We start from the raw sequence: 25,694 nt of genomic DNA, 5'->3' as shown, positions 1-25,694 counted from the left end.
AGGCGATAAGAACGTTTTGAGTTGTGAGCCGGTATTTTCGTCGCGTATTCTGCTTCATTCGGTGTTATACAAAAGTCCAGTTTGCCGTGTGAAACGCAAAATGAGTTTTACACAAATAGCAATTTTGTAGCAAAGCGAAATTACGCAACTAAAAATGCGACTCACAACTTAACATACACGCCTCAACCTAAGTAGAAAAACTAGTGCTACTTCGGTTAATGGTAGGTAAGTTACTTATATCCTACTTCGTAACTCATGGTTTAGATGGCCCGTTGCCCTGCTAACTTAACTTACAAATAAATAAAATATGTTTTAATAAAAGTCACGTGAACGGAAAACGTTTATTTTATTACAAAAATCTATTTCCAACATTCATGTAGACATATTTATAATACTGAAATTCGACAATAATGCTTATACACACGGCGATCGAGGAAATTTAATCAAATATAGTCAAACATCTCATCTTACAACACAACTGAATTAAACCCGTTAAATTTTAATAGCCATCTTAAAATTAAACTTAAGGTCCGAAGGAAAATAACCCCCTTAATTGTACTGTCGCTGAATGTATTAATACGTAGTAGCTAATGAGGGTTTCTTGAAAGGGAAAATATCGCTAGATGGCGTTAGTATCGTAAGATCCGTTCGACGTTACAATCTTGCATGTGATTGGCTCATTTAGTTATTCAACCAATCACAGACGTGACACAAGTGTCAAAGCTGTCAAATGGAGCTTCCAATACTAGCGCCAAGAAAACCAAATTGTGACGTATAGTTTAGCTAAAATCTATTTAGAGTAAGGACTTTTCGTTCCTTTTATAAGTATTTTCGATTATAATAAGAATTTGATAATCGCATATGACTAGTAACTTTACAGGTAACATTAAAAAACACTTAAATGCGACATTAAAATATAAGTAATTTTACGTGCCTATCCGTTGGAGCCATTTTTGTCAATTGCATTATAATGTGCTTATCACAAGTATAAAGTACCTATTTAAAACCAGTACCTCTAGCATTTGGTTTTAATATAAATTATGTGCATTAAATTAAAATAATAATACAATAATTCATTATCAATCTAATAGCAATACTTACAGCGAATTCTACGTTTTACTCGAACGTAATATGCAACTAAAAATAGAAAATACAATAAATAAAACAATTTATTTTTTGATAAAGTTAAAAAAAATGCAAAAATTGTAATATTGTCATATAGCTACTGATATCGTCCTCACTATAAAATAATAATAATACGTGGACCTAACTAAAATTCATAGGTAAAAACTACTTATTCCAAAAACCGATAACCTATTCTTTAGCTGCCAATTAACTATTTTTATAAAAAATTACGTTTTGAGGCAACCGTACTAACCAGTAACAGAAATTATAAATTTATAAAAAAACGCTTACTTTAATAAAATCACGAAGTTTTTGTAAAGCGAGGTACCTACACATGTCTTCATAAAAAAGTCTACTACGTCACTTTTATGTTCTTGCAATATCACAAAGATATCGAAGCCAAAGTGAAGGTTAATTTTACGACACAGTGGGTACGTAGGTAGGTACATAAACAATCATGAGGTAAACTATGGAAAACTTGAACTACATGTCATGGAATAATCTCAGATAACAGCGTTAAAATATGATATTTAGTTATTTACTTACTAACAACACATAATTTTTCAATTGATTTTATTTTCTTTTATAGTACCTAATACCATTATAGTTATTTATTCTGAGTTATTATATAATAATAGGAGGAATCGTAAGCGTATTTCTGCAAATTCTTCAGGACTATTACAATGTATTTCAGATCTACTTAAATAATAAATAAATAAATAAATAAATATCAGGGGACAATTCACACCAATTTACCTAGTCCCAAAGTAAGCTTAGCAAAGCTTGTGTTATGGGTACTAAGCAACGGATAAATATAATTATATAGATAGATACATACTTAAATACATATTAAACACCCAAGACCCGAGAACAAACATTCGTATTTTTCATACAAATATCTGCCCCGACACGGGAATCGAACCCGGGACCTCAAGCTTCGTAGTCAGGTTCTCTAACCACTAGGCCATCTGGTCGTACTTATAATTGTTTTGTACTTCTATGAAAAACATTATCACTACAACAACAACACACAGTTTGTTAACAGCTAAACAACTTTACAAACTTACTGGAACCACATACATTGACGATTTAAAGACAACTTTAAGAGAGCATGATTTTCTTCGATTTTGGGCTATCGACCAAAAATTTTTACGATTTTATAACCTGACAGAATCGAAACTTCGACCATGTCATCTACGTAAAAATATAAAGGTTTTCTCATCTTTCACTGAAATAAATTATGAATTACTATAGACTATAGAATTTAAGCGGTGTCTCGGCTTTTTCCCTGTGTTTTGATAGTATGCGCCAACCACAACGCCAGAACGATGCCAGCAACCTGGAAACAAACGATCATTTGATAAATCAACTTTAAAATCAATGTTGGTTATATCAATTTCCTCAGCTTTATAGACCCTAAAATGTATTTGTGGTTTGAAGTGACACATTTAACATGTAACAAGTAGATTCAAAAGAAGTTTTCCGAATTTTTCACGAGGGTTCTTTTTAATTTAATGAAATCAAGCAACATGGACTTTTGGTAAATGCGTGGTAAATTTCAAATGTAATTTCGCATTATCAATTTTGAAAAACTCAGAGCTGCGAGCCTGCTCTTGCACCCACGATCCTCTACTTGAGAGTCCATACTTAGGTCAAACCACAACATCAATGACACTAATAGTACATTACTGTAGAGGCCGGGAAGTAGGGGGTTGCCGGCCAAGCAGATACAGGGATGCGAGGCCTGCAATCCCACGTTCCGGCCGAGGCTTTTATAGTGCTTTTCTCAAACATGACATAAATAAAATGAAAAAACAAGAAATGAAGCTGGCGGGACGCTAGTGTCGTCGCTCTGTTTCTGTGCTTGTCTGTTGGCGCGGCGGCTGCGGGGCGGCGGGTACTGCAGAACGTTGAAACGAAAGACGGTCGTATTGCCGGCCAGCGGCCGGGAAAGTTGTATGAAATCTCTTTGCAGGCCGCTAGAGTGACCGCGCGCCGGCAGCCGAGCCGCAGCGCTTGCAGTGCGATACTTCCCGGCCTATTATTTGTAATACAACGTAAATATTTCATGTCATGTTTGAGAAAAAATATTAAAATAACATAACTCTCCATGAGATCGGTTCAGGATAAGACAAAGTAAGAAACACTTACCTCCAAGAAGCAAAACAGGATCCCACACACAATAACCGTCAAGCCAGCGCTATGGATCGTATTGAGCACCTTATTCTCACAGCCTTCCATGTAATACACTCTAGCGCTCAGACATTCAGCGCGCTTGGTTTCATCGTTCTTATTTTCAGAGTTGTCAGGAGGGCAGCAGCTAAGGGACGGGTTGACGACTAATAGGTCTGCGACGCCTCTGTTCGCGGTCTGGTAGTCTTCAGGGCCTCTGATGCCGCAGCATTCGAGCTGGAGATAGAAGACAAATAAGTTTTGTTAATAAAGGTAATGCGCCACCTAGAATCTCATAGATTGTGTTGGTTATACTAAGCTGAGTGGAAGAAGATGGAAGAGGCTTTAAAGGAGATTGGATTACCATAAGGCCACCGAGATGATGATGGTGAATGATGACACTAAGTTCATCATCATCATAATATCAGCCGTAGGACGTCCACTGTAAAACATAGGCCTCATCTCCAGTTGGTTCGGTTGGCATGAGAGTGAGGGAGGGGGAGGGTTTGTCAATACACTAAGTTACTAATAGCCGGAATATCTCCGGTTAAGTAAATTTCTGCAACCAAAATCGTTCTAAGCAAAGCTAATAATTGTACGGGCTGATGCAAACCCGTTACTGACAGTAAAAAAATCCAAAATAAGTATAGTTAAAATACCACAAACAGTACTTAACACGCTAAACACACGAGTAAAATATTTACTTCGACGTTTCGACCACATTTACGAGTAGACTGAAGTATGAGTTAGCGTGATATATCCTATTTGTAGCAAGTAAACTATGATTGAAAATCACGAAAGCTTAAAATAATTAATATAGCAAGAATATTCGCTTAGCGAAGTATATTGGAAAGCTTCAGCATTATAATTTCCAAATTTTCCAATATACTTAGAAACGAAGCCTATTCTACAGTTTTTTTTGGAAATAATTCGATATAAGGCTAATTTTTTGTATACGGCTTTTACGTGTAATTTTAAGAACCTAAATTTTCAAATCTACCAAAATTTGATTCCGGAATATGATAAAAAAAAAGTTGTAGAAAATAGATGATTTTGTAATAGATGTTTTTTTTAAGCAAAATAGATAGAGAAGATATTCCTAAACCTTAAATATATTTTTTATGCCACTATCGTAATAATTTTTTATTTTTACTTTTGAAAATATGAAGCCTTTTTTTACGTTCCTTTAATAAAATAAGTGGATTTTACATATGTTACAAAGAACATAGATAAGACTAGTAAATTATGAAGTAAATAGGGTTATACCAATTTCGCCTGATTTTTACAGAATTATTAAAGATTATATTTTTATAAAATTTTATAGTCGCGGTAAATTTTGGTGGATTATTGAAGAATATATTTGAAAATTACCTGACCTAATTTTGAATGCAAAAAAGTGCTTGTTTGAATTAATCTCGATTTTACTTAGAACGAAGAGGTTAGATTAACAAGAATAGTATACTCAGTAACATTAACGAAATTCCACCTACTTATGTAAGTATAAATGCTTGCATTATTAGTCATAAAGATTAATAGGATTTAATTGTCTAAGGAAGTACACAGTACTCTTACTCACATTAGACTGAATGCGGTCCCAGAAATCCTTGTAGAGGGAATCTTCCTCGCTGGGAGACTTGTTCTTGATGAAAGATCCACGGAGGTTGGCCTTCAAGGAGCCTTCGATCTGAGGACGCAAAGCCGCGGCTGCGATGCCAACTGACAGCTCCAGGAGGATGATCAGGATCAAGCAGCCGACGAACTAGAAGATATGCAATAAATAAAAAGTGACATAAATTATATCGAAAACACAGACTGAAACACAGAAAGATGCACAGAAAAACCAGAAAAGGAGACCAGCGCTGGGAATCGAACCCAGGTCCTCAGCATTCCGTGCTGCGTGCTGTACCCCTACATCACCACTGGACAGGAGTACAGACACAAATTTCTCCTATGCACCACATATCTCAGATTATTAGTTTCTTATTTAGCCACTTAGGCAGCGACACTAGCGACATCTATGTTTTAGCTCTCACCGTGAAACGTCAACACTCCTTCGGAATTAACCGCTCACCCGGACAAGAGATGTCGCTAAAATACACAAATAGTAAGTGCATAAATAATGTTCACAGCCTGACTGTTCATTTTGTACCAATATACTTAAGTATTACATGGGAGATTTCGCTAGTTGGATTGTTATTTAGCAAATTTTCAAGTGAAGGAGTTTGAGCCGAAAACGTTTCCCAGTTTTACAAGTATATTTGATTTGTTGTGAAAATACTTGTCATTATCTCTAAACACCTCTGGCTTTTAAATAACATTGTAAATTTGTTTAAAAATATATAGGTATAACATGTTGAGTTTCATGCCGGATTCTTCTCAACAGAGGTTTTTCCGAACCGGTGGTAGATTTTTTTGACATTCATAAAGTACTTGTCATTATCCGAAATTGAATAAAGAGAATTTGACTTTGACTGAAAATAAGTATTAAAAGGGTTCGTTGAGATAACTCACTGCTACTTGACCTTCTGCTTGTAGTTTTTTTTTTAAAAGTGGTCCCAAATAAATACATGTTTAAAACAAGATTTATTTGCTGGATTATTGATATATAATAGTAGTAACACACTCTCTTCTTGCTGTGCGGTTGCATGGCCATTATAGCGGCAGACAGAAACAAGCTAGACTGAATTGATCACAATTAATTGCTTTTATTTCTACAATAACACAACAAAACTCTTGAAAACAGCACGCAAGGAAGGACAACACCTCTGTCTAGTTATTAATTGTTCCTGCATAGTCACCTAATCTACATATACTTACTCATATTTAATTTCAAGTTAATCAGGCACAGAGTTCAAATTGGGTCAATCTTGCAAGATTTGTACTAAAATGAGAACGGGTTAAAAAATTCTTAAGGGATTTAGAAAACATTAAGTACCTACACAGGTAGGTGCCATGAGGACGGTCAAAAGAGTTAATATCATGTTTACCAGTCGATTAAGAATATAATCATAGCTTTGTTGTACGTATGTTTCGGAAGTTAATGAGGCGAGTACCTTCCCAAAATACGAGCTACTATTGGTATAGAGGTTTTCAGGTCAAATCACTACTATCGGTAGACACGCACTCCTAATGTTTTTTACTTACATCAAGATTAATAACAAATAATTAATAGATTAATAACGCAGTAATTTGTGAATATTAACAGTTAGTAATAAACTCATTATATTTCGTTTATTTTAGCATCAGAAATAGGGTAAACAATATTTAATCCTTTAAAAATATATTATATAAGAAACCAAAAGAATGCACTTCTCTATGTATCTGTATTTCTATTTATTTTTTATTTTATGTTCAATATAAAGAGTTAACAATAAAGAGAGTTATACAAAGTAAATGACTAGTTATGTTATTGCTACATAATTGTTACAAATACATATTAAATTTGCTATAACTTATTTTTCAAAAGCATTTTTCAATAAAAATATGTACACGTCATCATTAACACCTTCTTTCTAATGCTAAACAAACGTTAATAGTTGTTCAGAAACGTAGGTAGACTCTTGGTTAGCTAAGTTCCAGATGGACGTTATATCTAAAATGGGTTTAGTGATTTTCTTGTCGTAATTTTGGGCAAACTCCTTTCCAACATTTTTGTCTAATAAAAATAGCCAGTAAAATAATAGACCCTCTATGACTACCAATGAGTTTTTTTTTTGACATGATGACGCTGTTGGTGGTGTTGGTGGTGGTAAATGGTGACTAAGGGGCTGTTTCACCATCTTTTGATTAGTGTCAAACTGACGGTTAGATGTGATGCCGTCTTCGTCTACTTGAACCTTAAACAAGTTATATTTTTGTAAGGATTTCGTATTGTGTACGGAATCTTCCAAGTTTACGTATATTTTATACCTTAAGGTGCCTTAAGCTGCTATTTACTCTTAAACTACTAAAAATTCTCAAGCAATCTGAGCCGTTTAAATATTTGATATACTTACTAGCATCCTGATTTTTTTTTTAAATTTTCCACCCAACAGTTTAGATTTTAGAGGTAGGGGAGGGGGGGGGGGCGCTCGACTAATGAAAATTTGCATTTTAAAGTTGAATATTTCTCAAACAGATCACTGAATCAAAAAATCGTTAAGGCAACCCCCCAATGGTTGCCCAAAGACCTATCCAACGATACCCCACACTATAGGGTTAGTCAAGAAAAAAAAATCACCCCCATTTTACGTCTATGGGAGGTACCCTAAGATTTTTTTTTAAGTAATTGTTTTTTATTTTACCACTTTGGCGGCGTGACTGATATGTATATTCATGCCCAATTACAGCTTTGTAGTACTAAGTCTGAGCATAGCCGCGGACAGACAGACGGACAGACATGGCGAAACTATAAGCGTTCCTAGTTCCCTACGGAACCCTGAAAAACGAGCCTATAGTCTCTCAAAGGGCCGGCATCGCACCTAAGATACCCCTCGTGTTGGCAGGTGTCTATGGGCGCCGGTGATTGCTTCCCATCAGGTAACCCGAATGCTCGTTCTGGGGCTCTTAAATATATTAAAAAAAAATGGCTGGAATCGCATTTCAGATAAGAGTGTCTCTTTTCAAACCATCACATTTTCCCCCATAATTACTTGAAAAAGCTAGGAGTGGTTAAAACGATAAAACATAACCCATTTACACTGTGTAAGTAGTCACGCTAAGTAAAGTGGTGAAGTAACTAATTGGCAGTATTCCGTGTGAACTTGATTACGTTAATTACGTATTTTAAGACCCGTACAGTGGTGAAGCTTTGCTTGCATGCTGTGTTAAGTTAAAAAGTTCCCTTGGTACTTGACATGAAATCACGAACCCTAAAAATACTTAGAAGGTTTGCATTATTTACAACAAGTACAGTCACCAGGCACTTAATATCTGAAACAACAAAGCGCGCACAATTTATACGAGTATGACTTTACTAGCTTTTGCCCGCGGTTCTGCCCGCGTGGTATTCGGTTATCGCGCGCTGTTCCCTCGGGGACTGTGCATTTTTCCGAGATAAAAGTAGCCTATGTCACTCTCGGGCCCATAAACTATCTTTATGCCAAAAATCACGTCGATCCGTCGCTCCATTACGGCGTGAAAGACGGACAAATACACAAACACACTCGCATTTATAATATTAGTATGGATGTCTAGGGCCGCTAGGATATTTTTGCACGCTCTGCTGTGGCAGGTGATGATTAGACAGTCATCAGACATAATAATATTATGTGTCACTTTTTTTGGACTAATGGTGTTAAACGACCAACTTTTTGAACTCCGTTCTCTGCACCGAACATACATTTTTACAGGCACTGCTTTATGCATAAAATACTAATTAAATTCACTAGTGTGCAACCCCTAACGATCTGCATAATAATAAAGCGGGTCATTCTATAATATTGCCACTGCCGAATGACATTTTCGTTGGTACTGAAACTGCTTCAAATAATAATAAATTCAGTGACCGATTTAACGCGCAGGCGTGGTACACACAAATAGAATTGTGAATTGGAACACGACATATGATTTTAAGATATTAAGACAACGCGAAGAATGTCCACTTCTATTAAAAAAAAGTTATTCCGGTAAAAGCAAAATTTGAAACTGAATGTTTGATTATTTGCTTACGGTATGGGCAGGCAAAAAATTATTATGAACGGAAAGGTTGAAAGCTGAAAGTTTGACTGCAGAACCTTCTTTATCTATGATGTCGGCCTCTGTTTGTTTTAGCCAAATATATAGAGACAGCATCACATTTATCTATCCCATAAAACTTATCAATGAATGTGTAGGCACTAAAAGTTCCCATCCTTCGGAGTTAAGCTCAAGAAAAAGAGGAGGGGGGGAGCGTCTTAGATTTCATTTTGCAAAAGCATTATATGCATTATGAAAGCTGATAAAATTCTTTAATTTTTTTAATTTTATACACTTTTTAATATATTCCAATGTTCCCATTTATAAAATGTCGTGTTATTCACCTCACGTGTAGTAATTTATAAATGATCCCAAAGCATGCAAGCCTGGTACTTTTAGCTAGCATAGGCTCTCCCACTATGCATGAAAATTATTCTACTCATAAGTTTCTGCCAACTACACTACTGTAGGTCAACGCGTCATTTTCTGGTGTGACATAAAAGAAAAGATAACATAATCGGGATAATACAGCTCTATAGCTCTATATCCCTTATCCTAAGGCACAACAATTATTCTTAAGAGTAATTGTAAGCTGCAGTTTCTCTTCTCTGTAGCTCTCATCAAGCATACATACTTTTATTTTTTTCTAGACAGCAATAGGCTTGCGTTTGACCACAATCACGCCTAGTAAGCGAAGAAGTGCTCCATCATAGTACACACTGAGGTGGAGCATGCTGGTTAAATAAATGTCCATTCACCCTACATTTGAAGATGGCCTGATTGTAGCCATCAGGGACAACTGAACCTGGCAGAGGATTCTACTCCTCAGCTGTCTGGATAAAGGACGAGCGAAAACGCTTTGGGCGAATTTTAGGGATGTTGATAACATAAGCAACAACACAACATTAGGAGTAATCATGTGTAGCGGCTTCCAACTTGAGTTTAATTTGCGAAAATTACTGTACTCACCCCCCCCCCTCTGCCCCCCCCCTCTGTGCCCTATTGTTCTGAGAGGAGGCCTGTGCCCAGCAGTGGGACGTATATAGGCTGGGATGATGATGATGACTGTACTCACAATGTATAGCAGCTTAGGGCTCTCTTTCCAGGCCCCGAAGCACCCGAAAGCTGCCACCACAATGATGAGTACACCGACTGCAATGAGCACGGCGTCGGTCTCGTGGCCTGTCGCCTCCATCTCCATGCCGGTGAAGCCTTGGATCATACCCATGTCCACGCATGCTGTCGCAATCAGGACAATGCCAAAGATCTGGAACAAGTAACGTGTTGATTAACAAAAGAAGAACTGACTTTCAAGAACTTTAGTTAATCTGTTAAATGGTGGTGTTTTTCAAGTTGTTTGTCGGAGCCCTGGTCGCAGGTTGCTAGATTTGTATACGCATCTTTAGATAAGTGAGTAGACTAGACAGTTTTGTGGTATTCGTTTACTAATTTGTTATAAGATAAGTTAAGATAATTTATTCAATAATTTTCAGTACAAAATAACAATAAATACAATGTTTTACAAAATTCTATGTAACACGTTTGCCTGCACTAGAGTTACTAACTAGAAAACTCTGTATCGCAGGCTTAAAGCGCTAGCATAAAATAAAATATAAAATAATTTATCTAAGCTTAACAGTGCAAAATAGATATTATGAAATTATACGGACATTAAGTAAAGTAAAAATAATAAAAAGGTAAAAATTACAATAATATAAATAAATCAATTGAATTTAAATATAGTGCTTTGATCTAAATGCCACATCGTCAGTGCAATTTTATTTGTTTGTTTTGTTTATATAGAGAATTCGCGTGCAGGAAAGCTAAAACAGCAGGAACCTTTTAATAATCAATTTCACTATGATATCCTAGACAAAAGTATGAGATGTCAACATGACATTAGTAGTACAAAGGTACCACCCTGGGCCATGTTCAATTTGTTCGACTGTACATAAACAAATTAGGTTGTGAAAAGAATCTGCTCTAGACAAAGATGCAACTATAAACTGAAACTAAGAAAAAGATACTCAGGCACTTATTGATCCACTGTTCCACTAAAAAATAATAGGTAAACTTATTCGGATTGCGTTCCGAATAGTTAAATTAGCACTCTATTTCCTATGAGGATCGCAGTGCCCGAATATTTTTACACCCTATAACATAAACAATCTATTTGGGATTATTTTATTTGTTTATATTTAGGAACACAACACAAGATACGACAATATGATAGAAAACAAAACAAATGAAAACTACATAAATATACCTAACTATAAAAATCACCCATCTATAATTTCAACAGGTGGATTTTGTCGCAAACGAAGCAAATATCCCTTTCCTACCAGTGCGTGAGTGCGAAAGAGATGGATGGGCGCCTGTACTCGAAATACACTAATGCTACAGGTTTTGGAGAACCGCGTTGTCCACAGAACATTGGGATATCTTAATTAAATGTGTAGTAGTTAACATGATAAATTATATGTAGCTGGAGTTACACAAAAATATTTAACTTTGATTTTCAATAAATAATAGATAGATAGAGATCGCTCTGAAGCGATAAGGCGCCTTGCTTGGAAAATCTTTAAATACCTACCTGAGTTTTCTGTACTACTTACTATCAGTAAAGAGTTATTGTATTGTATTGTATAATTTAAAATACCGTGAAAATACCTCTTGTTCTTATTTTTAAATTTGTAAGAAACCCTCCGTGAGCAAGCCCGACTTGCACGTAACCGTTTTTTTTTCTAAGGCGAGTACCTACCTATTTACTTCATTGGCTAACATTATGTAAATAGACACTCCTTGAGCAACCTATCTAGATCAATACAAGCTGCATAACTACGGCTTTGCCCCAACCTTGACTCAGGAAATGATACGTTCGAATTAATCTCAAGTGGGCAGCATTTACCAATTATCACTGTTCTCTCCAATTTGTCTGCGCCCACGCCGGTTTGTGTTAATATCTCTTTTACTTGCCCAATAATTCGTGCCGAGGGCAATGTATTGTTTACACTCCTACATACGAGCAGGCCATCACGGAAAATAAGTGAAAGATGCCACAAGTTCTCTTGGATGAAGTACGAGTTAGCCTAAAGAGATAATTAATTTATATTAAGCAAAAATAAATGAAAGTAAAATAATATAACGACCCAGCTTTTTTGTAATACTGGTAATAACCGTGTGGCAGTTGGATTAATATTCAGCGTTTAGCATCATTTTCTTCCAGTAACTTTTATTGCTAGATATGGTACTTAGAATTACTAGCATGAAAATAAAAGCAGACATTATGTAAATAAAGGCGCTACTTTCTTTCTAATTGTCACTTTTTTATTAAAATACTTGATAATATTGTAAGGATATTTTCAATTCCGCTTTTATCCGTTTTCTACTCTTTATCGTGATAGGTACTTGATGTTATATGAATCAAATTGTTATGTATATGAATTTAAAGTGATAAAAAATATTAATTAAAAGAAAGTTCCCAATTTGTTCTGGAATAACGCAGGCATTTGAAGCAGCATTTATTATACACGTTCCCACCATATTTTGAATTCACGCCATTTTTACATCATTTACATAGTCCCACGTTTAACGCGTCTTCGGCGGTTAAAATAGGTCAGTTTACCTTAAATGCGACCGTGATAGGCGAAGGAAATGGGCCGTAAAACTTGTAGGTTGGATGACGAAACTTTCGATTTCGATGTTGCAAGCGACCCTTCGTCTGTGACGGAACGATATATGGCTTCGGATCGTCGGTAAGTTATGTAGACGACATTATCGTGAAGGAAAAGTTTGAGCTTCCTTAAATTGGCGTATTTTGTGAAGTTTCAGGTTTGTTGAAAGTGGAAGCAGAACTAGTTTTGTAAACCTTGGTTCTAGTGAGGTCCTTATGTTTCGAAGTTTCGACCGCGCACGGTCTATAATGATGCCAATAATCGAATATGCATAACTGATGTGTAACTGTCTATATGTGCAATGACGGTAGCTCGACAGTTTGTCCACCTCGGACGTAAAATATAAGATAACAGTAATACTATAAACAAAATTCTAGTTTTTAGGCTAATCACCACAAACACCCACTGTCACTATCAACTAAAAAAATATTTATCCACCAATAACTTTATTTCCTACTGGGCAAAAAAATCTTTAGTGTCATAAAACACTTTGTCAAAGCCAATTTTCAGGGAAGTTTTAATAATACTTAAACAATTATTACAAAAATAATTTAGTCAAATAACTCGCCCCTTGCCATTCCCGGCGCAAAGGTGCCCATAACGCTCGCGGCATGACCACGTTGAATAGCCAAGGACAGCCTTTGCACCAGAAATGACTCGAAGCGAGGGTCCTCCCCTTTTTGTCTGAGCCGACGGCCCAAATCCTAATAATAAATTCATTTATTTCGGGCAACTTGGCCCATACAATAAATACCTTACAGAATTTATCTTACCAACCAAAACACCACCAACGGGACTTATCACGCTAACACACACAAGTAATATTACCTTAGTTACCTTACTTTAAATTGGTCACCCGCTAATATTTTTAACTCTACGAGTAGTTTATTAAAAAATTATTAAAAAAAATGTAACTTTGTACGCTGACATTAAAATGCATTTATACATTATCTTGGCAGTTACAATGGTGCATCCGGTGCTTATCCGCGATGCACCAGCCTACATCCGTCCACGAAGGACAAATTACCGTTAACATAGCATGAAGTTCGCTTCGTGTACGATTGTATAGATTGTATATAAATATTATTATGTATTTATTTATATTAATGGCGTGAAGTACACAACCTTTTCATTCATACGAATGTGAAAATATTGATTTTAATGATCATTTCTTTATTCGCATAAATTTTGAATAGTAGAATGTATATACATAAGTATATAGAATGTAACTATTCAGTGGAAGGTTTTCGGCTGATATGATGATGATGATGAGCAATTCTTACATTAATTGGTAACTTTCATGACGTTTCGTTTCACGTACATCCATCATCCCAGCTTATACTCGTATACGTCCCACTGCTGGGCACAGGCGTCCTCTCAGAATGAGAGAGCTTAGGCAGTAGTTCTCACCCGGGCCAGTGCGGATTGGAAACTTCACACACACCATTGAATTGCTTCGCTGGTTTGTGCAGGTTTCCTTACGATGTTCTCCTTTACCGTAAAGCTTGTAGTTAATTTCAAATGGGTCTTACTGAAAAACAGCTTTGTGGCTTGCCGCAACATTATGCTGAGTGGGCCCCAATTTATACTGTGCCGAGAGTGACATAGGCTACTTTTTATCCCGGTAAAATGCACAGTTCCCGAGGAACAAGCGCGCGATAACCGAATACCACGCAGGCGGAGCCGCGAGCAAAAGCTAGTGTGTAAATAAATATCTCTCTCTCTCTCTCTCTCTCCCTCAAATGTAATTCCGCGCATGAATTTCGAAAAACTCAGAGGTGCGAGCCGGGGTTTGAACCCACAATCCTCTGCTTGAGAGGCCATAGGTCAAACCACTCGGCCACCACGGCTTATCTTATTTTCACGTACGGCCACGATCGTTAATTTGGGACCCAGAAAAAGTCCTTTCAATTGTCACACAAAATGACAGATATTCGATCTTAAGTCAGTCCCAAATTAACGATCGTGGCAGTAAGTGGCAGTGGTAGTAAGTGCATAAACGCCGCTATTTTGTTGTTAATTGGCGTAATTGATACAATCTAGAACCAAACTGGATATGACATCAGACACCAGCAATCTGAGTTTAATGGGTTTCGTTTCATTAATTGAAACTTCCTTGAGTTATACTTTTTGTATGTTTTAGTTAGATAGGTATAGGTAGTAATTGAGAACTGTGTACTCGTATTTTAGTAATCAGAATTCGTATTTTTGACATTTCGTTCAGTCAGATTTCTTTTCGGCGTATTAATATACGGAATTATAAAAATCGTAATTGATAAGGTTATTTATATAGGTAAGTAAATATTTTTTTAATAAAATTACACTTTAAATACGGGCAGTATATACAACAATATTAAATAAAAATAATATTATGTTCTTACATAATTACGAGTATGTAAAGTGGCTTGACGATGCGTACCTACCTATAGTCAATAAAAAGGACAGTCAGCAAAAAAGCATGCACGTTATAATTTTTTTTCACAGAAGTTAAGACCCAAGCCCCCTAAGAGATACTAAGATACGAGGCGAGTGCCCAGCAGTGGGGCAAATATAGGCTGGGATGGTAATGCTAATGATGATAACAGAAATTTTATTCCATTTCCTTCTCTATTGATTATCTTCTTCTATTGATGCAACAGAAGTAACCAATGGTAACCCATGCACGACTTCGAACAACACCACGTCGAATGTAAAGGAATAATCACTCATTGTATGAAATCGACCGGTCAGTTACTGGAACGCGACCTGTTTTACTGACCCTTCTGTATCGATTTACAAATGACAGTTAGTCTATGGCATTTCATTTTTACCTGTTGTTCATGGATATTTTTTAGGTTGATTGCAGTGGCTGTTAATCGTGATTATCTAGAATTGCTTTAATTTAAAGCGCTTTTTCAGTGCAATTTTGACAATGAAGTCTTAAACTATAGTATGGCTTTTGTGATAGTTGAATCTGCTTGATATTATGTTGATTTAAGTGGAATTGGAGTAGATACATGAAAAGACATAGATAATGTGTCGCACATATAGCTGTCTTGCACGTGTGGTAGCGCCGTAGTTAAGGCAAGTAACCTAAAAATGGGTCAAACAAAATTAACTTGCAAGTTGAAGAAAACAAAGAAACGAACAAAGACCACCAACGCAAAACTCCAAAAAAACACTGAAATGTTTGAAACGCTTCAAAAAAAGTCACTAGCCTAGTCCCAAAAGCCGCTAGATTTAGTGATTTAAGTCACCAAGATAGCAAAATTGAGTGAATCCTATACCAGTACAATTAAGTAGCATAACATTTACTGTAGTTACAACGTCAATAAGAACTCTTCCGAAATCGAGCATCCAAAAAGACCCTCAGCCTGCGTCTACGCATACAGATCTTAAATGACAGCTCAATGCTCTCTGAATCAATCTGATCCATTAAAATTCATAGGCACGCGCTCGAAAGATTTAAAATTACCATAAAATGGTTTCGTAAAGAGTCGGACATTGTTTGAAAAGGGAGCTGACGTCGTTTTACACTGATGACATATTCGGGTGGATAATGGTTATGATATAATCATATGACGGACATAATGGTAATGAAATGGGACGGGAAAGTACTTATATGTGCTTACTGCTTAAGCGCTTGTTAAGCGCAAGTAATCATTTTATTAATTTGCTTTTGTTGATGGGAACGGAGTTTTGATGTCCATAAAAGGACGCTGTTTTGCAATACTGAGTCAACCCACTGGCATTTTGCAATACAATATCAATTGTTAAAATTATTTTCTAAGGGTTGACATTGTATTGCAGATTTAATCAGGGTTGACGCACATTGCATAACAGCGTCCAAAAATAATGCTTTATTTTTAGACTATGTTATTTAAATGTTGAAATTAGCAGACATAATAACCAAATCATATAATATGGTTAAAATATATTTATTTTAACCATTCTTCATGCGTCAATAAATAATGTAATTTTTATTATTGAATTTTTATGTTAACTTATTGAAATTAACTATACAGGAAGAAAAAACAACGCAAAAAAATAATTAAAACTATTTTCAGAGATTTACAAGAAATGCGTACAATGATTAACAATCATATTGATTTACATTATGACGGAAAATAAGGCAATATTGTTAGTCATATGTATTATTAATTGACCGGTTATTCGTTCCCGATTCACGGTATAAAAAACTTTTTCTTTTTCATTTACTGCTGTCTGTTAAAAAGCCTGTAAAATATTAAATATTATATACTTGTTTTGTGTACGGCTTACCATGTTATGTACACCTAAAATTCTTTGTATTTTATTTAAATAATTTAAATTTCTTACGGTAAAATTTTCTGTCTTTATATTTTAGGAAACTTTTTCTGGGCCTCATAATTTTTCCATTCCATACTTACACACTACACAAATCAGACTGGTGACAGCAAGTATTAGAAGTACAGTCAATAATATTCCTAATTCCAGAAGAATTATTTCCAGGCAATTCTTAATTATACTTATGACTGTAATTAGGACAAGGTCTTTATGATCTCTGACATAATCACAAACGAACAGTACAGTATAATAGTTTTAAGACTCAGTAGAAACAATACCGGTTCATTGAACTGTAAGACTAAGTCGCTTCTGTTACGACTGTTACATAATCCAGCCTTGTTATTGTATGCTTATATTTTTGTCTAGGGCTGACCAATGTATGTTATAGAAGGTGGTAATTAAATAACTGAAAATCTCAGACACCCTAATACTCTTTTATTTTAGGTTGCATTGCATTTATTTTTATATACCCTAAAAATTTCAAAAAATGTTTTGCTAAACTTAATTTTTTACTTACACGTAATTTTGTAATTGTCAGTTGCGCTACGCCGTTTTTAGAAGAAAATCAAACTGACAGAAAAACTACCAGTTTTTAAATTAAATTACCTAAGTAGTAGCAACCTCGCTAAAACGTTTAAGTTTAAATTTATTCGGCGTTCCATCCGTAAGTTTCAGGTCAAGCGCAGTAAAAGAGATATTTCAAAAAACCGTCCAAGAGCATGTCGGACCCGCCCAGGATGGGGTTCCGTAGCCGTTACGAAAAAATCAAATAATATTTTTCTAAGGATTTCGTATTGTGTACCGATTCTTCCAAGTTTAGGTATATTTTATTAGAGAACCTGACTACGGAGCTTATGGTCCCGGTTCGAATCCCGGCCGGGGCAGATATTTTTATGAATAATACGAATGTTTGTTCTCGGGTCTTGGATGTTTAATATGTATTTAAGTATGTATTTATCCGTTGCCTAGTGTCCATAGTACAAGCTTTGCTTAGTTTGGGACTAGGTAAATTGGTGTCAAGTGTCCCATTATATTTATTTATTATTTTATTTATTTTATTTTTTATACCATAGGCTGCTATTTACTCTTAAACTACTAATAATTCTCAAGTAATCTTAGCCGCTATAATACTTGGTCCAGTACTAGGACTTGGTCCAATAGCTGAGCTGCATTTAATTCCTGAACAGGCCGGTTTCCGGCCGGGAAAGTCATGCACCAGCCAAACACTCAAGCTCACACAGTACATAGAGGATGGCTACGAACGTGGTATGGTGACGGGGGTGGTCTTCGTGGATCTGTCTGCCGCATACGATACGGTCAATATACGTGGGCTACTCGCAAAGATCTCTGGCATTACTAATGATGCCGGCTTCGTGAACATCCTTCGTGAACTACTCCACAATCGCCGTTTCCAGGTCCACTTGCGCTCTGAAACTAGCCGTTGGCGATCTCAAAAGAATGGCCTCCCGCAGGGTAGCGTGCTAGCACCCACTCTTTTAACATCTACACCAACGATCAGCCTGCCCCACCGAACACTCAACGATTTCTATACGCGGATGACCTGGCATTGGCTGCGCAGAGCAGCACCTTTGGGGACGTGGAAGGAGCATTGTCTGCGGCTCTTGAAACGCTAAGCCAATACTACGAGCAAAACTGCCTGAGACCAAATCCTGCCAAGATACAGTCATGTGCTTTTCACCTACGCAATCGCGATGCGAGCAGGCCGCTTGACGTCACGTGGGGAGGAGTGCGCATTGAGCACTGCCCTCACCCGCGATACCTTGGCATTACCCTGGACAGAACGCTCACGTATAAAAGCCACTGCGCCAACACACAGCACAAGGTGATTTCGCGTAATAACTTGCTCCGGAGGTTAACCTCGACGAACTGGGGAGCGAATGCGCACACTCTCCGAACTACTGGTCTGGCGTTGAGTTTCTCGGCTGGGGAATATGCGTGTCCAGTCTGGCACCGCTCGGCTCACGCCAAGCTGGTAACGTCGGCCCTGAATGACACTTGCCGTATGGTCACTGGCTGTCTCAGACCCACTCCGCTAAACCAGCTCTACCCGCTGGCGGGAATTGCCCCTCCAGAGATTCGCAGAGAGGTTGCGTGCGGTATAGAAAAGCGGAAACAGGAACAGGATCCTCGGCACCCTCTGTATAATCACAAGCTGCCACAAGCCCGCCTAAGGAGCCGGCGAAGTTTTTTGAGTGCCACCACCCCTATCTCGGATTCCCCATCCCGCACCAGACTCTCACGGTGGAGAACCGCGCGTGCCCCGCCTGATGGATTTGTGAGTCCTGCGGAGTCGTTACCAGCTGGGGCCAAACAACCATGGTCAACCTGGAAATCCCTTAATAGACTTCGGACTCAGGTTGGCCGGTGTAAGGAAAACCTCGCAAAATGGGGCTTCCTGAAAAACCCAAACACCAGTGTGGCTGTGGGACGGCTTCCCAGAGCGTGTCGCATTTGATGTCCTGCCCAGCATGCCCGTCCACCTGTACTGGGCGAGACCTCCGAGATGCAACGGACAAGGCAATAAACACCGCTACTTTCTGGTCGCGAATACTTTAAACAAGTGAAGCCATCGACACGAGAAGAAGAAGAAGCCGCTATAATGTTCCTTGTAAATTTGACATATTTACTACTATTTTGAATTTTCCACCTAACAGTTTAGATTTTAGAGGGGGAAGGACGCTCGATTTTAATGAAAATTTGCACTTTAAAATTGAATATTTCGCAAACAGATCACTGAATAGAAAAATTGTCTTATCAACCCCCCAATGGTTTTAAAAGACCTATCCAAGGATAGTCGAGAGAAAAAAAACACTCCCACTTTACTTCTATGGGAGGTACCCTAAAATTTTCTTTTAGTTTTTTTTATTTATTATTGGCGTGACTGATATGTATATTCATGCCAAATTACAGCTTTCTAGTACTAACGGTCTCTGAGCTTACCCGCAGACAGACAGACAGAAAGACACGATGGCGAAACTATAAGGGTTCCTAGTTAAATAGGGAACTCTAAAAACACACACAACCAGTTTTTTGAGTAAATAGTGTGGTGTTACCCCCTGCCTTCCAGACCACAGAGCTGTCGTTATTGGCAATATAGAGCGCTGCTTCCCACTATCATATATTTATATCCATTAGTCGCCTTTTACGTCACCACGGGAAGAGATCGGTCTATCCTATTCCAAGTCCAAAACCAAAACCAAGCACGGTACAGACAAACGTAAGTTTGTAGGTACATTTTTTTTCAAAAATAGTTACTGAAACATTATATTCGACTTACCCGCGCTATGCTCGCGTAATCCCCTTTTAAAGGCGCCATGAATTTGGATGAAACTGCGACGCACCATGAAAGAGACAGTATAACTAATTGCATACATTTATCCCGAATTCGTGCGAGATAGCGATAACCACATTCAGCAGAAACTACTTCTCAATTTAAATTAAAAGGCACTTGACGGCAATGCAGCGCAAAGTTTCCAAAAACCATAATAAAAATTCAATTAATCACCATACCCTACCAATTCGCCATTGCTAACCCTAGCTCTATTTATACATTACACTCAATTGTTCACTGTATAAAAAACCTAACGACCTTCACGCTTTTGAATGGAATATTAAACCAGTACTTCGCCTATAGAAACCAGAACAAAAAACAGTTGAATTAGTTCCATGAACTAAGTTCTAAGTAAACCGTGGTTGCGAATGTTTTCGATCGTTTTTGTTAAAGCAATTATTTTGATGAAAGTTTCATTACTTTAATGGGAATGAAAAAGACTATGTTTACTTTATTTTGTGTCTACAAAATAAATCATTACTTTACTAATATTATACCTAAATGCGAAAGTAACTATTGTCTCTCTGTTGGTCTAAATAGTAGTTTGAGACAAAAGGTAGCAGATAGGATTCTATTTATCCTGAAAAACTGCACAATCCCCGCATGAGTGCGATAAAAGAATTCTTCGCAGATGGAATCTCAGGCAAAGGCTGTTTACTTATATTTTTCAAAAATATTTTCAGAACCCCAGATAGCAAATTGAATATAGCGGTCTCTGAGATATGCAAAATAAACAATAAAAATACATTAATAGGTACGCTAGATTTCTAAAACAATAATAATTAGTCCGGTAGTTGGATTATCAAAAGGTATTGGACATGTATTTTTTTTTCTTGTCAATTAAACAAAAAAATATAAAGATACATCCCGTCGGCATAATCATAACATGGATTATCTACATTACATTTATAACATTTGATCCAACCGAAATTGGGCCACTCGTTTTCGTTAGCATCGCAGTTCAAGCAGCCTAACCTCCTTTTTTGGTGGCCACTCCTGTGTATTTAATAGGTAACCGCGTCCTTCTGCAAGCGAAGATATTTGCCAATGTGTAGAGCCATTATTGTCAATTTTCCTCATAGTCAAGGTGTCAAATAAAAGTCATTTACGTACATTTTTAACCCCCGATGCAAAAAGAGGGGTTTTATAAGTATGACCGCTATTTGTGTCTGTCTGTCTATCTGTGGCTCCTTAGCTCTTAAAATGGTGGACCGATTTGAATGATGTTTTTATTTGAAAGCAGGTTTTCTAGCAATGGTTCTTAGACATGTTTCATCAAAATCGGTGCAGTCATTTTTGAGATTATCGAACTTTGAAGTGACAAAGTCGGGGGTTTTCGAACGTTTTGTTGGTTAGGTTATTACTAAAAATATTTTCTTTAATCCAAGCAGCCTTAATCACGCATTCGCGTGACCGTCCCTTAGTTCTTAGAAGTGTTGGCCACCCAGAAACGATATCGTGCCTATTTATCTAACAAATAAAATTGTACTTTGTATGGCCTGGAAAGTTTTGGTGAATCGAACTTATATATATAAAAAAAAAAACAGAGAAATTACCTGCGTCGTAAAGAAAGCAACTTTGCAACGGCAAGATCGAGACGCTTATGCAGTCTAATCTAAAGGGAACAGAACTAAAAGGATCACTTCATCGTCCATCTAAACACTTTTTTTTTCAAGATCACTCGGAAGTATTAACAAGTTTCAATAAATTATATCGAATATTTACGTCTGTTATCTATTCAAGCTGTGAAAATTAAGTTTTTACACACACCTTTAAAAACAACTCTTGACACAGAATTATAAAATTTAGCATGAATTACTTAATTTTCCAAAGCAATATAGTACGAGTACCTATGAAATACAAATTTGATTCTCCTCTGCTTTTGTACGAATTCAATGCGCGCGGGCGATTCGCACTTGATCAGTTTTGTCCGATAAGTATTTAAAATATTAAGTTTCAAATGAACCATTGGATTCGACAGTCGTATTAAAATTCTAAGATTTCACTTAATTCTTATGGGATTGGAGACCCGGCAAACTTCGTACCGCCTCATTTTTTTTCATATTTACTTACCTTTTAAACCTTCCCTGGACTTCCACAAATAATTCAAAACACAAAATTAGCCAAATCGGTCGAGCCGTTCTCGAGTTTTAGCGAGACTAACGAACAGCAATTGGTTTTTATATATATAAGTAGATATTAAGTTTCAAATTAACCATTGGATTCGACAGTCGTATTAAAATTCCAAGATTTCACTTAATTCTCATGGGATTGGAGATAATCTTACCAGTTCGCAACTTATTCAATATTTTACGCTTAAATTTAACGGTTTGCTACGATAAATACGCTAATCATAGATAAAAGGAAGTAGTAAGACTGGATTAAGTTCATCAAATTACTCGTATAGCTGGAAATGTACGGATTGTCGATGACTAACCAACAAGGTGGCTAATGACTAGATATATCGTTACTTGCGACCTGTAACATTCGTGATGTAATTCTACAGGCTGATTCACCTATATTTCTTACGTCATTAACGTATGTACAATAACGTGATTAAATGAAAGAGAAATATACTATATGTTGTGATGCTGCGGAAAGAACGTTTATTTAAACATTGGCATTTACATTTATATCAAGACTAATTATGAAGTCTACCAAGTTTTATTGTACAGTCAAGGAATTTAATTCATAGGCCACCATGGAACCTTCTCAAAGTAAAATTCATAACGACTTTCCTTGTTAATTAATGCGATATCACTATGACGTTTACTGTGAAATGGTTCCATGGTGGCCAATGAATTAAACTCCTTGACCGTACCTATAGCCTACTGTAGGTACAATAAAAGTAAGCCCATATGCTGTATACTGTAAACTGCCTCTTCTGTCGCAAAATCTTTAATATAAGATATACCCATAAAATTTAAGAATCCTTAAAAAGAAATGTATTCAAGAATGCTACTTGCTTGAAACTACTTAACTTTGAGATTGTTAATTCTTTTTCGCTCAACAATTATTTTTAAATTTTTATCTTACTAACGTTCTTAGGTCTTGTTTACTAGTTCAAAATTTAATTTCAGCGAGAACTTTGAAGTAATACTTTCACAGATCTGCGTGATTTCAGAAATAGGTCCTTAGTTCGAAATAAAATCGATTACAGTCACTGGGAAAATCCTGTAAGAATTCTTTATAATTAATTTCGTTTTCCCAATATTTCTGTCATTTCAAATCATACATTTGCGTAAGCATGGGGAAATGTTGAAGCATTGTAATATTGTTATTGGAAATAAATTAAATTTAATATTTTTTAGTATTCCCTTTGAATGATAACGTATCCTCTTTGAGTTCAAAATCAACCGCAAACCAATATTTGATCATGTATCCGAGGAATTATCATTATTAAATGCTCAAATGCATCATAGTTTGGGTATAAAAAGGTAGAGCTACAAATATTACAATTAAGTACACTACAATTTGGCCGCCTTCAAATCTAGGGTGAATGAGCATTTACTAGGCAAGCGTGCTCCATCGTGGGCCTCATCCTCGCTTTCCATCAGGCGTGATTGTGGCCAAACGCAAGCCTATACAGTATAAAAAAAAAAAAAAAAAGTTGTTAGGTTGGTGTATCTACGATAAGGTTAAGAACATCACTCAGTAAGTTTTCAGAATATTACCTATTAAAGCATTTTTGTTTTGTCAAATTTTTGCTACTTTAATTCAAGATAGTTATACAGGATGTCCTTGACCATGGGGCTTTCAATTCAAGGTTCGATTCTACTCACAAAACTAAGCTGCTTTTGTTTTGCAACATTTTCAAAAAACTTAAATTTAGATCATTTATTGATCCTCAAAGTTTAATTGTTAAATCAGTGTATCGGACAGAGCGGTGTTAACGCTGTCTCTTGGTACGGGGGACTTGAAATAATTTTTAACATTTATTTGACACCTCTAAGATAAACATTTATCAATGTGCCGTCAATTTAGTATTGTATCGCATACATTGAAAATTACATTTAATTTTTATGAAAAAATGAAGTAAACAGTGGTCATATTTTTTAAAAGGAGTACCAGAACAAAAGTAGCTCAGTTAAGAGAGTAGAATTGAACCCTGGATTTAATGCCCCATGATCAGAGACTCCCTGTATATAGCAAATACAATTAACACCTGTTTACTACGTCCGTAATACATACCAATAATGTTAAAAGAAGAACAACCTAATACTGCACGTATGTGCATACGACTATAATAATATGTCACTATTTATCTCGATTGTAAATCTCGAAAAACATTAAAACGATAACGTTTACAGCAGCTGAGATTTCAAAGTATAATCATGGCCGATAAAAACTTATTTGAATAGCATTATGAAAATACGAGATTATAAAAAACTTTACGTATTTGGTAGCGTTCGCGTTTAGACTGTAACGTGTGAGCCTTGGACGTCCGAGATGGCCTAGTGACGAGAAGCCTAGTTACGCGCAATCAAATATAATACCAAGTATTTCTGTAAGTTTTTGTTATAAGTTTAACAAATTCTCTTCTTTAAATTGCTATTTTATTTTGTGTCTTCTCAACACAAGTAATAAATAAAGATATAAGAAAGAAAAATACATTTATAAGTTCGTTCTAAATTTTGCTGAAGTTTTTAAAACACCTGTTTCAAATTTAACTGTCAATTGGGATGAACACGACTTTTTTAATTTCAGCACGAAATTTTTGGACAAAAACGTGGTAAATCTTTATTTATCTTTTTACCGGGAACACCTGTTAACAATTTAAGTTTTGTTTCTATTTTTTGGTGTATTGAATTGAGTTAGTAAGTCTTGCGACTAACTGCATAAGATAATGCAACTTTTCTCTTATTATCACTCGGTTATTTTTTATCATTATAGCCAGAAAGAACGAACGGAAAATGTCTCCTTATCGCTAAACATATAATAAAAACATAAACTCACCATAAACAATGCATTGAAGACAATCAGCAGATATTTTATACATTTGCTGCCGCAACCCTCCATTTTGCAAACAACACTTTACAGTTCCGAACGAAATTACGCGCCGAAAAGCGAATGACGTCTATTTAAAATTCGAACGTTTATTTTTTCACGGACACGTTCACTCGGCATAGACGAGCGACGGCTTCTGTGTTAACAGCCAGCGTTGTTCGAGTAGTGCCGTATTGGCCGTTACGTTGGGTATTTATTATCCTTGGTCTTTAGTGGTGTGAAATCGCGTGCAGGGGTTGAAATCACGCGCTGGCACCACCCTCAAAAGTGCTTTGGCCTCCTCTTTTGAGGTCATTAAGGGGAAACAAGGGTCGAAATTAAATGGTTTTAGACAAGCGATCGGTTATTGGTCTCGGTATATGGCTTGTTAGAGTTGTACATGTTGTAGTTAGTATCGGTGAGGT

General features: G+C 36.5%; 2 protein-coding genes across 2 annotated transcripts in view; one reads left to right on the top strand and one right to left on the bottom strand.

Annotated features, from left to right (window-relative positions):
* The window catches only part of LOC141428341 (23 kDa integral membrane protein-like), a 420,431-nt gene that overhangs the window by 8,442 nt on the left and 386,295 nt on the right, over positions 1–25,694 (top strand). The window lies entirely within an intron of this gene.
* LOC141428340 (23 kDa integral membrane protein-like) lies at positions 330–25,441 on the bottom strand. Its single transcript, XM_074088300.1, has 5 exons — positions 25,240–25,441; positions 10,028–10,219; positions 4,874–5,056; positions 3,277–3,534; positions 330–2,464 (listed from the first exon to the last, which is right to left on the bottom strand). Exons 1-5 carry the CDS (start codon positions 25,300–25,302, stop codon positions 2,390–2,392), a joined length of 771 nt encoding a protein of 256 aa, XP_073944401.1. The 5' UTR covers positions 25,303–25,441; the 3' UTR covers positions 330–2,389.

This window comes from Choristoneura fumiferana, chromosome 5, assembly GCF_025370935.1.
Source record: "Choristoneura fumiferana chromosome 5, NRCan_CFum_1, whole genome shotgun sequence".
Taxonomy (NCBI): Eukaryota; Metazoa; Arthropoda; class Insecta; order Lepidoptera; family Tortricidae; genus Choristoneura; species Choristoneura fumiferana.
This window is presented reverse-complemented; position numbering and strand designations above follow the sequence as displayed.